The sequence below is a fragment of the Erythrolamprus reginae genome, chromosome Z, assembly GCF_031021105.1.
Source record: "Erythrolamprus reginae isolate rEryReg1 chromosome Z, rEryReg1.hap1, whole genome shotgun sequence".
Taxonomy (NCBI): Eukaryota; Metazoa; Chordata; class Lepidosauria; order Squamata; family Dipsadidae; genus Erythrolamprus; species Erythrolamprus reginae.
The window spans coordinates 52,165,760-52,181,327 of NC_091963.1; the positions used below are offsets into that span (position 1 = coordinate 52,165,760).

The following is a 15,568-nucleotide window of genomic DNA, read 5'->3' on the forward strand; positions in this document are numbered from 1 at the left end:
TTTTTCCAAAAGAAAATTATTGGAGCAGGCGGTGGGGATTTCCTCTGAAATGGCTGGAGCAAGGGGCGGATGGGAGCTCGTGGTCTTCGCCAGCCACCCATCTGCTGGGACTTCACTTTCTGCTTGCCCCGCACCAAGGCTCCTGCCAGGTGAAAAATCTTTTGCCAGATAAGAATGGATCCCACTGAAGAAATTTTAGACAATACTCAAAATGATTCTTCATTTGCTTTGTAACCTTAAATAAAAACCATTACAGTATTGACTGTGTAATTTACCCGGGGGTGGGGAGAGAAAGATGCTAGGAAGGAAGAAAGACAGACAGACAGACAGACAGACAGACAGACAGGGAAGGAAGGAAGGAAGGAAGGAAGGAAATAAAGAAGGAAATAAAGAAGGAAGGAAAAAAGAAAGAAAGGAAGGAAGGAAGGAAGAAAGAAAGGAAAGATGTTAGGAAGGAAGGAAGACAGAAAAAAGAAAAAGAAAGATGGTAGGAAGGCAGGCAGGCAGGCAGGCAGAAAAAGATGGTAGGAAGGAAGAGAGACAGACAAAGAAAGATGGTAGGTAGAAAGGAAGGAAGGAAGATACACAAAAAAGGAAAGGAGGGAGGGAAGCGATGTAAGAAGAAAGAAAAAGGTAGGAAGGAAGACAGGCAGACAGAAAAAGAAATGGGGAGGGAAGAAGGAAAGAAGAAGGAAGGATAGATAGAAAGAAAGAAAGAAAGAAAGAAAGAAAGAAAGAAAGAAGAAAGACCTATGACCACAATTGAGCCCAAAATTTTGTTGTTAAGCAAAAGCGTTAAGTGAGAATCACCACATTTTACTCAACCCATGACATTTCCTAGCTTTAACAGTGATGTGCAAGCTAGGGAAGTACCAGTACATCTGAAGGCATGTGTAATCTTCTAGTTATGGTTAAATGTGTCGCAGAAAGTGGACTCTGGGTTTGTTTTTCCTACCACAGTAAGTGTGGTTGAATGTATATAATTTTACAAGAGCTCTCTCTCTCTCTCTCTGTGTCTATATACACAGATTATATAGTAGATAATGTACAGTATATTTTTGTGTGCCTGTGTGTAATATGTATGTACACATATGGCATATATACATAAAATTAAATACTATATTTTGGATGTTCAGTAATAGTAAATAGAGAGGGAAATTGTATCTCTTTGAGGCAGGGAGAGGCCAGGTACCCTAACCCTAAAGAAAACCAGTAAACTAGATCTTTAATTTAAAAGAGAGTAAACAAAAGCAATTTGGCATTAACTTTAAATTAAAAAGTAAAAAAGTAGCTCAATCAGCAACCAAGCTAAAACCTTAGAGTTAAAATCCTTCAAAACTGGATTCCTCCTCATCAACCTTATGTCCATCATCAACTCCCAGAATTCCTGCACCAGCCATGCTACCTCAGGAGTGGGAGTTGAAGTCCATAAGCCTTGAAGACCCCTGCTTAAATCAAACTTCCATATGATAAATATTTAGATTTTCCATTTAAAACATACAGTGGTACCTCAAGATACGAACCCCTCGTCTTACGAACAACTCGTGATACGAACCCGGGGTTCAGAAAAATTTTGCCTCTTCTTACGAACTTTTTTCGAGTTACGAACCGGCGTTCGGAGACTGCTGGGAAGCCGCACGGCTGTTTTAAAAGGTGACAGCCGGGCGGCGGGGCTTCCCAGAAGCCTCCCGAACGCCGGTTCGTAACTCGAACAAAGTTCGTAAGAAGAGGCAAAATTTTTCTGAACCCCGGGTTCGGTTCGGGAGGTTGCTGGGAAGCCCCCCAGCCCGGCTGTCACCTTTTAAAACAGCAGCGCCGCTTCCCAGCTGTCTCCCGAAGCCGAACGCGGAAGTTCGGCTTTGGCGTTCGGCTTCAGGAGACAGCTGGGAAGCAGCGCGGCTGTTTTAAAAGGTCACAGCCGGCCTGGGCGGCTTCCCAGCACCCCCCCGAACCCCGAACCCGGGTTCGGGGGGTGCTGGGAAGCCCCCCAGGCCGGCTGTCACCTTTTAAAACAGACGCGCGGCTTCCCAGCAGTCGCAGAAAACCGTTTTTTTGCGGGGGGTTTTTGGTTGCACGGATTCATTGACTTTACATTGTTTCCTATGGGAAACAATGTTTCGTCTTACGAACCTTTCGTCATACGAACCTCCTCCTTGCACCAATTAAGTTCGTATCATGAGGTATTACTGTACTTCATAAGTTAAAATCATTACTACCTCAATAGATCGGTAAATAACAATTGAGGGTTACTCAATTATTAATTGTAAAATCTTTCTTCTACATGATGTTTATCTTGCATAAGGAGAAACCATACTCTAACAAAAAGGTAGATCTATTCATATTAATTATGTAGAACAATTGATTAATGCCAAAATTCATACTATTTTATTATCCTAACAGTTGTATTGTTTGGGTATGACAAGTATAGTTGGAAGAAAAAGTTTAATTATACAGTTATCCTCATTTGAAGCAACATTTTATTACAAAATTACCTCTTCTGTTACTAGAAATTAATCAAATTTAAATGGGTAACTTACAATTCACTTTCTGATCAAGAGAGAAAGCCATGGTTCCTTTGTTCTGAAAGTCTCTTCAATCCTTCCGCCCTTTCCCCCAGTACTTCCTGTAGAGGAGGAACTGTGATTGGTTCAGCCTGCTGCCAATCAGGCAGCCTCTCAGTGCCTTCTTTCTGTGTAGAGGAGGAACTGTGATTGGTTCAACCTGCTGCCAATCAGGCAGCTGAGGGTGTGGCCTGCAAGAGCAGAAGCAGCCATGCAAAGAAAAAAGCCTCGTGTTGCCAGAGCCATCAGGTTTCTTTCTTCCCTGCCTTTCACGTCAGAACTGCGCAGCTTTGGGAAATGCTGCATGGGAGTTTTCAGGTCAGTGAAGGTCAGTGACTTGAATATAAGCCGAGGTTAGATTTTTTAGCACATTTTTGTGCTAAAAATCTCGGCTTATACTCGAGTATATACGGTACTTGCAATATAAGCCGAGGTTAGATTTTTTAGCACATTTTTGTGCTAAAAATCTCGGCTTATACTCGAGTATATACGGTACTTGCAATTTCTTTTGTCTATACCTACCTTGCTTACATTTTTGATAACTTGATCATAGAAATCTTTTGCTGTTTTTTGTCAACAAGAGATATAAGCATGCCCTTGGGAGTTAATCATCTAAAGGATATCTTGTTTCTATTTAGTTTGGTAGCCAGAGTTTTTCTCTTTTTCTCGGACATGTCGTGGTACTTGACGAAGTACTATTACTTCTTTATACTTATAAGTCACAGAATTTTCTTTTCACAGATTATAAACCTCATCCCTTATATTGCGTTTAGTGAATATAATATACATTTCTCTGGGTAATCAATTTCTTCTTGCATAGCTCATGGAAATTCTGTAAATTTCATCTATTTGTTGGATCATTTTTTGTGAAGTTTTATTTGTGATGGTTGTGAGTATGTCTGCCATAACCTGGGGTAAGTCCTCATCATTTGATTCAGTGACATTAGAAAGAATGCTGATTTCTGAAGTTCAAGATTTATTATTGCCTCCTCTAAACTTTGTTAACGCACTCTGTTGTGCATTCCACAAATTATAGTCGAGTCTCCATTATTTCATTTAGTTCTTCAATTTTTTTAATTTTTTGGTCATTCTGTGTAAGGATTTGATGTACTGTCTCCATTCTTTCATTGAGACGTCCTACATGGTCATTGATTCTTTTGATGTCCTCCTTCATTGTGCCCATGTTTTCTGAAATTGCCTTATAATTGCAGTCTATTGACTCTTGCATTTTTATCATCATTTCTTGCAAAGAGTAATAGGGTAATAGATGAAGCTTGGGCAGGTTGTGTAACTGGTGTTTTATCATTAGGAGGGATTTCAGAGTTACGTTGAGTGACCAGAGTTGAGGGCTGAGCTGTCGCCTTCTTCCAGGCCTTAGTTATTGTATTAATGTTAGTAGATGACATTTTGAATATGTTCCAAACAATTTCCAATTTAATCATACAAAATGAAAAATTTCAGTACTGGTGCTGTCTATCTTTTGTCAAATTGATTGTGTTGTGGTAGAGGGAAGTGTGGTCATATTAGAATTTTAAATTAGGAGTAAATTAAGAGTATTTTAATGCTTAAGGGATAGACTATAGCTATAAATCAGCAAAGGTCCAAGCTTCAAAGTTTTTGTTGCCAGTTATTTAGCTAAGAATAGAAAGTCAAAGGAAAAGTGAGAATAAAAGTAAAAATGGGGGCCTCCGGTTTTGTGGATTGTTGCTGACTCAAACTTCTCTAATCTGTCAAAACAACTTTCTCTCACCGTCAATACTCCCAAAAGCTTTCTCTAGTATCTGTTGTTATAGAATGTTATTTCCAGTCTATCGCTGCATTTATTTCCCATGGACTCCAGCGGAATAGCAGGATGTTGCAAAGATCCACTCAGAAAAGTCCATTCATTTCACCTAACGCCGTTTGTTCTCTGCCGCCATTAGCCATTCAAAGGGATCGCAGTTGCCACTTTTCAATCACTCTGGCACAATCTCTCCTCAAATTCAAAGCACACAACAGAGGGGTTCAAAATCCATTACCATCCACAAACATCGATCGATCAGAAAAATCCTTAGATCGCCTGACTCCAAATCTATCTTCATTGTTTCCTCGCAGCTTCCTTGATGGAGTCGGAGCATCATGTCTTCAAGCCAATCAAAAGACCGGTTTCTTTGTGTGTCAGCTAGAGGAATCCTGCTCTGCCCAATGGGTCTGCCGACCACCCTTGGGTGTGCTGGGGTTCCTCTTTAAATCAACGGGTCTATGGGTCAGTGATCTCCCTAAAACTGCCAAAAATCACACAAAAATCCACAGCCGCCCCGGCAAAACTGAAGGCTGCCCACACCAGTGTGATGCCAAAACCAAAGAGCAGAAATTTAGTGAAGCATTGGTCCATACTTTTTTTCAGATCTTCTGCATTTTGGATACAAATTTTAACAGAAGAACTAAAAATAACAGAAAGAAGAAATTGGTGAGAAAAACTTTTGTTTTTGTGGATTTAAAATTATTTTGACAATCAGCTGGGGGGATATTGCGGATTGGGGAGTGCCATCTACTGGAGAGAAGGAAAATATTGCAACTAGTGTAACAACTTCTGGATTATAAAAGAGAAAGTACAGGTGTCTGGCCTTGGCTGCAAGAAGATAAGAGGGAAAGCCTGAGAATTTTTAAAGAGTGCTCTGCTTTGCCTAGACTGCTTGGCTTTGTTCTCCCCCCCCCCCCCCCCCCGGTATAAATTTTTACTGTTTTTCACACATTACAGAGACTTGAATTTACATACCTAAATTAAAATATAATGCAATACAATAACAAATGCCAATTTCTTAGTCAAATTAATCAATTTTTTCTAATTATTTATCCAATTATTTTTGGTATATATCATTCATCCTGTGCTACCTCCTTTCCAAATGCTATCATCTGGATTTTAGATAATGTTCTTCGCTTTCATTTATATTTAAAGTGCTATAGCTATCTAAATTTCTCTTGGCTATTTGCTGTTTTTCCTAACTATGCCATTGTGCTTCAGTCCCTTTCTAGCATTCTTAGAAAACACATTCCTACTTTCATAAAAAGAAAAACCCCTCATTTTATCATAACTGCCCTTAACAATAGAAAATATCCAGATTTATGTCTCTTTTAAAGCCTAGGAAGTAAAGAAAAAATAAAGAAAGAATAAAAGAGAAAAGGAAAGGAAAAGGAAGAGCAGAAAAGAATAAGAAAAGGAAAAACACTATTCATATCATATCTTAATCTATACATAGGAGGAAAGGTTATTATTAGAAATTTTAAAATACATTTCCTACTCAATTCATTTATTTCATTTCTTTCATTATATCAGTATATCATTTCTACTTTAACAAATCAAAATAAATATAAATCATTATTACTCCATTTTATGCGAAAAGTATTCTCCATTAAAAAAAGAAAAAAACCCAAAATATTAATATTCTTCCCTAATTTAGATATTTTCCATGGCCGTTCTTAGTGTCAGTGTTCAGCCTAACACTTAGTGTGATAATCTTCCCTAATCTATAGGCCCTGCTGCCAATCCCAGCATAATAATCTTTCCTAATCTATGTGTCACTGTCATATCAGTGCAATAATCTTCCCTATTCTCATTGTTTTCACTGCTAAATGCAATGTCATAATCTTCCCTAATCTATATATTTCCCTAATCTATATATTTCCCTAATCTATATATTATCCCTAATTCTAAATGTCTTCCACTATCGAACTCAGTGATAATCTTCCCTAATCTATTGATTTTTAACTTTTTGTTATTTCATCTGTCTTTCCTATATAGTACCTAACATAATTAGTGCTAATTATTATCCCATATTAATCCTACTCCTGTTATTGTAACTCTCCTCCGTTATCTTTTCCCCTTCCTCCCACTTTATTTATCATCATAAATCAAATAAGCAATTTATAATTCAATTAATCAGAATAATAAAATAAAAAAGAGAGAAAGAAAAGCAAAGAAGAAAAATAGAAAAAAGGTCATCCAAAGATAATCATAATCATCATAATAATCATCACCAAATATCTCATCTGTATTATGTGCAATAATCAAAACCATTTTCATTTTTTTCATTTATAAGCCATTAAATTTTCTCCTCTTATATCATTCTTCCAATTTTACAGTTTATATCACTTGCTTGTATATTTGTATATATATATAAGCTTCCATAAGATTAAAATATTTTAAAAGTCCAATTCATTAAATATACTCAATTCTTTTTGTAATTTATAACTTTGTAAGAACAGAAAAAGGAGAGGAAGGGGTGCTAATATCTTCTAGTAACTTTTGAATATTCTTACATATAATTTAATTTTCTTAAAAACATTTAATTCTTAAAAGTATTTAATTTCAATTTATATTATTCAATGTAATTTCAGTCAGATCAGATGGTCCAAATTTCAGTCAAATCTATCAGTTTAATTCAGTTCAAGTAATTTCATCTTAAACGTTATCTTCTTTCCATGGGTTTACCTGATCAGTCTTTCCACGGCAAGAATACTGTCTCTGAATCTATGACAAATGTAATTTCAGTCAAATCAATCAATTCAAATCAGTTAATTCAGTTCAAATAATTTCATCTTGAACATTGACTTCCTTAATGCATTGGGTGGGTCATTCTTCTCTAGAATACTGTATTTAAAACCAGTAGCAAGTTGCTATATTTCCTCCGGCCACATGATGTTGCTAGGTGATTAATTCTCCAAGTCTTCTCTATGTAGCTCTAAAGGACTCTTTTACTGTAGCTTCCTGTTTCGTACTTCCTGACTTATGATGTTCTTTGTTTATAGAGGAAAGGAAAGATAAGGATTCCAAAACAAAAGTTAAAAATTTCAAATTCCAAAAGGTGAATTTCCAAGAGAACCAATTGGGTAATTGAAAATAATCCAAATGATGGGGAATTTCACTATTTTAGAAGCTTTCACTGAAATGCCACATTGCACAGTTAACTGCCTTCTTCAATCTCAGGCCATTTTAACCCCGTCCAGCAACCAAGCGAGAAACAAAGGTCTAAAATCTCATTCAGGGATTCTCCGCTTACCATCATAGACAGAAAAACTCTGCTTCCCCTCTGCAAGTAAGTCTTTCAATTCTTTCCAGATGGAATCATTCGACTATCCTCCCAGCTTGCGTAGTCTCTGCAGCTGTGTTGGAACAGGCACGGCTGCCTGTCTGGCTTCACCACAGCCAGTGCAAGATCATCATTTTGATTGTGGAAATTCTTCCTGTAAGTGAAATAGATAGTTTGTTCCATCTAATCAATTGTTCTTCTGTCCTTTTTATTAGTGTATCATAATTGTCTTTTTTAATTGTGCTACATCTTTTAGTTAGTGTTATGCCTAAGTATTTTACTTTCTTTACAATTCGAATCCCTCAGTGTCTTTCTAGTTCTTGATCTTGTTCTGGTTTCATATTTTTAGTTATAATTTTAGTTTTTTGTTCATTCATTTTTAGACCTGCCACTTCTCCATATTGTTTTATTTCCCTCATTAGGTGTTCCCCTGCTTCTATTGGATCATCTATTATGAAGACTAAACCATCCGCATAGGCCTGTACTTTAAATTTTTGTTTTCTAACCTTCAAACCTATAATCTTTGAATTTGCCTTATTTGATTTAGCATTGTTTCAACAGATAATATATATAATAATGGAGATAGCGGACAACCTTGACGTACCCCTCTCCAAATTTTAAATGATTCTGTTAATTCCCCATTGATTATAATTTTTGTGGATTGCATATGGTATATTGTTTGTATCATTTGGGTAAATTTGGGGCCAAATTTCATTTTTTGTATTAGTTCAGATATAAATTCCCATCTCAAATTGTCGAATGCTTTCTGCGCGTCTAAGAACATAAACACCATTTGTCTCTCAAAATGTGTCTCATAGAATTCTAATACATCCAATATCGCTCTTATATTGTTTCTTATATATCTTCCTGGAAGAAACCCGTTTTGATCAGTGTTTATCCATTTGTTCAAAATTGGTTTCATTCTATCTGCCATAATTGACATAAAAATCTTATAGTCTATATTAAGCAACGATATTGGTCTGTAGTTTTGTATGTTTTGCTTTTTTGAGGTATCCTTTGGTATTAAGCTTACTAGCGCTTCTGTCCAAGTTTTTGGTGTTATTCCCTTTGTAAGACTTCATTAAATATAGTTAATAATATTTCCCGTAGTGTTTCTTTTAGTTCTTTGTAAAATTCATCTGGTATATCATCAGGGCCTGGTGTTTTATTGTTTTTTTGTTTCAGTATTGCATTTTCCAGTTCTGTTAACATTATTTTCTTATTTAATATTGTTCTGTCTAATTCTGATATCTCTTCTAATTTTGCTTTTTTTAAATATGTATTTAATTCTTCTTTTATCTCTTCTTTTTGGTATACTGTAATTCTGTATAATATTTAACTGCAATTTTCTTTTTCATTTCCATTGTGTATTGGGTATCTCCATTTTCATCTTCTAATCTTTGTATATATCGTTCTTCTTCTTTTTAATTTGTATGCCAACCATCTGCCTATTTTATTTGCGTTTTCAAATTGGTGTTGTTTGGCTATCTTAATTTTACCAGAAATTTCATTTTGTATTAATAAATTGATATTATGTTTTAGCTTATCCCTTTCAACTCTTAATTTCTCATTTTGTATATATAAAATATTATTGGGATATCAAAATGTTGAAGAAATTATTAAAGGTAACATGATAGCCTAGGATAAAAACATCGGTCATACAATTCAATTAGATCAATGGGAAAGAATATGGCACACAAACTCTAAAATCACCAAATCTACTGCATACAAAGAAAATGCAATCAAAATGTTCTATAGGTGGCACATGCCACCAGCAAGGCTAGCCAAAATGTATACCAATGTGGAGAGAAACAGGGCTCATATTTCCACATATGGTGAACTTGTAGACAAGTAAAAGAAATCTGGCATAAAATTCAAAAATGGATAAAAGAAATAATTAAGATTGAATTAGAAATGAAAGCGGAAATATTTTTGTTTGGTATTATTGAAAATCAGATGAAAAAAGAACAGTATTATTTGATACAACATTTAATAACATCAACAAGAATAACCATAGCACAATTCTGGAAAAATGAAACAATGCCGAATGAACGGAACTTAATAAAAAAAATGTTGGACTGTGCTAAAGCAGACAAGCTAACAATGGAGCTAAAGGAACAAGATAAATCAAATTACTATCAGATTTGGAATGACTTCTACACGTGGTTGAATAAAAGAACAGCTACTAGTAGTGCTGCGTGATAAAGAAATATTTTTTTAAAAAATCACTAAAGAACTAAGATAACTTATTCTGACTGCATTAGATATGTTCTATTATTAACTTAAAAATAAGAACTTAAATGCAATAGCAAATAACATAAATTACAAAGTATATGTTATCAATTAAACCATTGGTGTTAATACCGCTAAGAACAAAAGGAGGCTGACAACATAGCCAGCCATGGGAGGGGAGGGGAGATATATTATATGCTCGTCTTTCAATTGTCATGGGTGTATTGTACATTGCTTAGATGTAATGTTATGTCTATTTTTTATTGTTTTTAATGTTTATATGTAAATAAAAATTATTTTTTTAAAAAAAAAATCTCATTTTGTAGGTTTTTTTGCATTTCTATTTCTAGGTGTTTTATATTATTTTTATATTCATTCAATTTTTTATCTTTAGATTTCTTTGCTTTAGCTGAATATGCTATTGTTAGCCCTCTTATATATGCTTTTGTGGTGTCCCAGATGTTCTGAAATGTAGTGTCATTATTCCAATTGTCCTGAAAAAATAGTTTAAGTTCTTGTTTGATATAGTTAATATAATTTTGTTCTTTAATCAATGTCTGATTTATGGCCCATCTATAGTGTTCTTTTTTTGGTTCTTTTATTTTTATTAATATTGGATGGTGGTTTGCTCATAAGTTTGGTCCTATTTTGATTTCTCCGATAATTTTTCCTATTTCTTTATCTGCCCAAATCATATCTATCCTTGACCAAGACTTCTGGGGTGGTGAGTAAAAAGTGTTTTCTAAATCCTGGGGATGTCTCTCCCTCCATATATCTGAAAGTCTGTGTTCTCTCACCATCTCAAAAAATTCAGTTGGTAAGGTTTTCCTCTCTTTAGTTTTAAAAAAAATTGTTTTATAATCTTTTTGAATATTATGTATCGCATTAAAATATCCAATAATACATATATTTTTCCCTCCTATCTGTCTTACACGTTCTTCTAATTTTTTATAAAATGCTTTTTGATTTGAATTTGTAGCATATATTACCATTAAAACTATTTCTTTGGTTCCTATTCTAATTTTTATACTTAATATTCTTCCATCCTTATCTGCATAGATTTTTTTCAGGTTGAAGTTTTTCCCTAATATATACAGCTATGCCCCTTTTTTTTGAATCTGTTAGTGCTGTGAATAATTTACCTATTTTTTTATTTTCTAACAATTTACAGTCTTGATTCCTTATATGTACTTCTTGTAGGCATAATATATCTACATTTTGCTTTAATAATTTGGTCATTGTCTGTTTTTTCTTATAGGTGAGTTCAATCCATTAATATTTACCGAGAATAGATTAAGTGTTTTCGCCATATTTTTGGTCTTCTTTTTTCTTTTCTTTTCCTTCTTTCCCCCTTTCCCCTCCCTCTCCCTCCTTCCTCTCTACCCCTTCCCCCTCCTCATCTCCCCCTTCCTCTACTGTTGCCTTGCCGCTGCTCTTGTTACGATTCTTTCCTCTTTTTGTGTCTCCCCCCTTTCCTGTTCTCTTTCTATCCTTTTCTCCTCTATTTCTTCTTCCCGCATCTGATAGTCTGTATCTGAATTGCTGTCTTCCACTTTTTCTAGGTATTGTCTGATAAAATAATCAGCATTTTCAAATGAGTCAATTTTGATTTTCTTCCCTTTCCAAGTTATTAAAAGTCCTTCCAGGATTAACCATCAGAATGGTATTTCCCTTCTCATGAGTTTGGCCATTAAATAGTGGTAATCTCTTCTTTTTTCTCTTATTCTTTTGGGTATCTGTTTGAGAACAATTATTTCTTTCTCCTGGTACATTACTTTCCCATTTCTTGTTGTTTTATATATTTCATCTCTTATAGATTTTTTTGTGAACTGTACATGTACTTCTCTTGGTAATCTGTGTTTTTTAGCATAGTTCGTCTGGATTCTGTATGTCTCATCAATATGGTTTTTCACCTCCTCTATTTCGATTTGTGTATTTTCACTTATTAGTTCTGCTATTTAATTAAATAAATCTTCTTCTGCGTTCTCCGGAATATTCTGGAAGCACAGGAATTGTGCAGACATCTCCATCTCCAGTACTGCAATCGAGCCCTCCGGGTCTTTATTGGCCGCTCTTAGTCTTCCTTCTGCTTCTCCTATTTTGTCTTCTGTTTTTATTATATTTGTTTCCATTTTTTAATTCTTTGTTCATGATTTATAATAATTTCTTGTATATTCTCCATTCGTGTCTCTAGACCTTCAATTTTCTCTAACACTTTTTCAAAATTCTTATTTGTTTCCTCCTGGTTTTGTTTTATTGTATCTTGTGTTGCTGAAGCAGATTCTTGGCTCCATACCATAAATTCCTGGATTAGATGTAAAGAAGCCTGTATGGATTGGAGAGATGTTTTTTCCACTGTCACCATTTCTATGTTTGATTTCGTATTAGATGTGGAGGGGGTTCCAGGTATAGATTTCTTCTGATATTTAGAAAAGTTCATTGACATACTCCGAGTTCTCTCTAGATGTTCTCAGATTTTCCCTATATTTATATTAAAGTTAGTGTGCAGGTAATATAATCAGCAATAGTAACTATTTAGCAGAAGGAATAATAATCTTATTTTGGGGGGGTCAATCAATCAATCAATCTTGTCACACTTATCACACTTCTAAACTTATCAGCTATTAATCAGTAATTCATTAATAAATTTATAACAAATACCAATTTTAAAATTTCTAATTATATATCTATCTTAATTAGTCAGTAAATATACTACATATACCGATTTATCAGAAAGTGCAATATTAAATCAATAATAGTTAATGACAATAAATATAATATCTATTTAATTTACTTCAAAAGTAGTCTTGAAATATTTCCTAATATAACTAAATTGATATATATTATACAATTGATATATATTATATGCTATATAATTTAAAGTTTAAGAGTTTAAGAGTTTGAGACTTATATTATATTCACTGTATTCACTATAGAATTCACCATATACTATATTACTATCTTAATCAAACAATTAATTTTTCCCAAATTGAAATCTCAGAGGGGAGAGATCAAGTAAGAATTAAACACAAAATAAATATTAAAAAAAACAAAAAACAAATAGACGGGGTAAGAAAAGGGAGAGAAGAGGAAGAATGAGAGAAAAAAAACAAAAACAAAAGAAAAGAAGGAGGAAGAAGGCAGAGAAGAAGGAGAAAAAGGCACAGAGGTTCACAATCACTTGGGTAAACAGCAACAATCAGAATTAAACTATTAAATACGCTTAAGTGCTTAAATTATCCAGATATGTTTAGAGTTGAAATTATAGATGTTAACTATAAATTATAAATTATAGATTTGTAGAGCTTCTTGGTTTCTTTTCAACTGGTTTCTGACGCTTAGTAGTTCAGTATAAGTCTCTAAACAAAGGCAGTAAGATCTCTAGATTACTACAGCAATCAGTTTCAATCTCCGAAGATCTCTCTTGTAGAAGAAAAGTGGCGTCTCCAGTCTTTCAGCCACGTGCACACAACCTCACACTCTCCTCTCCTGAACTTTCCCAATTTCTCTCAAAATTTACCAAACCTCCAAACTTTCCAATCTCCACTTCCAAGTGGCTCGATCACAATCACGATTTCTCCACGGTCTCCCACGATTTGCCCACCGTTTCCAGATTTCTCACGTCTCACACGGCCAACTCAGCACACTCAGCAAATGTGTTGGGCACCTCGATTTCCCTTCTCCACCGGTTTCTCCTCGCTCCTTCACCACCAGTTTCTCCTCGCTCTCCCTCGGTCTTTCCTCCGATCTCCGATTCTGATCTCCAATCTCCAATTCCAACTTTCCGGTCTCGATCTTCAATCTCATGTCGCCAATCCCCAGACTGACTGCCAAACCGCTCTCCGATCACCACGAGAAAGCACCGACCTCAGCTATTGCCTCTGTGTAGTCCGTCTTCACCAATCTTCCATCGACCACCATTCACTTCCGCCCACCATCAACAACTTCCTTTCACTTTCTCTGCACCTCAGACTGCTCCGCTCTCCTTGATCGCCAATATTTAAGAAAAGGAGACTCCCTATTTTCTTTCTCCCAACCTTTTTTCCCCTCTGGTTTTTTTACAGGTAAGTAAATTATAGTAGTTTAATAAAAACCGCTGCTACCGCTGCTCCTTCTTTTTGCTTCCCAGATGGCAGCTCAGTGCACCAAGCCTTTGGGCCGGAGATAAAACTCCAACTTTTTTCCCACCCAAACACGGGAATTTTGTCACCCGCAGTGGGGGCTTGCACCCCACTCACTGTCAGACACTTCCCCTTACTCTAACTCTCCTCTCCAGGGAGAATTGTCTCCAATTATATGGTTTTTCGGCGAAAAATCTCAAGTGTAAACCAGGAGCTTCTAGCCTACACGTCGCTTCAGTTTGGCACCATCCCGGAAGTCTAAATTAATATTTTTGATTATAGACAAAACATTACTAAGTTATGATTGATCTTCCTTCCTTCCTTCCTTCCCTACTTCTGCTGTTTATTACTTTGTATTAGTTTTATGTATTGTAAAACATTAATATTTTGATTTTTTAAAATGTGGTAAATATAACTTATTAGTTGGGAGTGGGAAACCAGTGGTCTATGAGTAACATATGATCTCAGCATACTATTTGCAAACCCTGAATCTCCCCATAGTGTATGAGGTATGGTTTTTTTCAAATTATGGGGGATAATAAGTGCCTGTTTAAAAGAAATAGATGCTTGCAGAAGTTTTCAAGACTACATGTAGAAACTGCAACCCATTCCCAAAATATTTTTGTGGAAATGCAATGAATTGGGGGGGGGGTTTGCTTTTATAAAACTCTTGAAAGATAAATAATACTGAGTTTATTTTTGCAAAGAAGTGGAAATTGCCTCTAAAGAAATACACACTCACACACACACAGTCAGATTAGGGATGTCCATTTGTTGTTGTACGATGGTGGTCTGGCAGGTGTCAGTTTGATGTTGTGAGATGGTAGGTTGGAAGAAGTTAGACCGGAAGATATAGGGAGGATTATTGGTTTTGGGTTTCATGCATTCCGTGTGGTAATCTAGAGAAAGAAAGGAAAGAAGGAGAAAGGAAAGAGGGAGGGAGAGATAGAAAGGAGAGGGGGGGAAATGATAGAGAAGAGGGAAAAGGGAGGGAGAGAAAGGGAGAGAAAGGCAGGGAGAGAAAGATAGAAAGGAAAGAGGGAGAGGGGAAAGAGGGGGGATGAGATAGAAAGGAGGGAGAGGGGGGAAATAGGATAGAGAGAGGGAAAAGGAAGGGAGAGAAAGAGGGAATGAAGGAGGGAGAGAAAGATAGAAAGAAAAGAGGGAGAAAGGCAGGGAGAGAAAGATAGATAGAATTTTTTTAAAAAAAACAAATAGTGATAGATTAATTATGTTTCCCTTTCCTGGTCTTCTAGGGTTAATCAATAAGACTTTCTTGAAAATTAAAAAGTAAAGCATTAGCTCAAGCTATCTAGCTAAATTTATTTCAATTTTCTCTGTATCCAATTTCTTCCTAGGACAAGAGAGATTCAAAACATTGCTCAAAAGCACACAGCTTATTTCTGTGCTCAAGGCAGGAGGACTAGAAGATGAATCTCCCCATCCCCTAATCACCTTTTCAAAGTTGGTGTCATTTTTTATTGCAATGTTTATACTTTCCAGATCAACATCCCTGAAAACATACAATGCAAAAATTATATTTAACCCTGCTGTTCTTGTCCTCGGGTCCTTTTAGATCCAAAAC

General features: G+C 35.5%; 1 protein-coding gene across 2 annotated transcripts in view; it reads right to left on the reverse strand.

Annotated features, from left to right (window-relative positions):
- THRB (thyroid hormone receptor beta) overlaps positions 1–15,568 on the reverse strand; it is a 297,981-nt gene that overhangs the window by 218,362 nt on the left and 64,051 nt on the right. Inside the window, exon 2 of one of the 2 annotated variants that reach the window (XM_070727267.1) lies at positions 7,601–7,784. The exons of the other annotated variant lie outside the window; for it this stretch is intronic. Within the exon in view, the coding sequence (XP_070583368.1) occupies positions 7,601–7,606 (6 nt within the window). The 5' untranslated portion in view covers positions 7,607–7,784. The remainder of the gene's footprint in view (positions 1–7,600; positions 7,785–15,568) is intronic. 2 annotated transcript variants of the gene reach the window in all.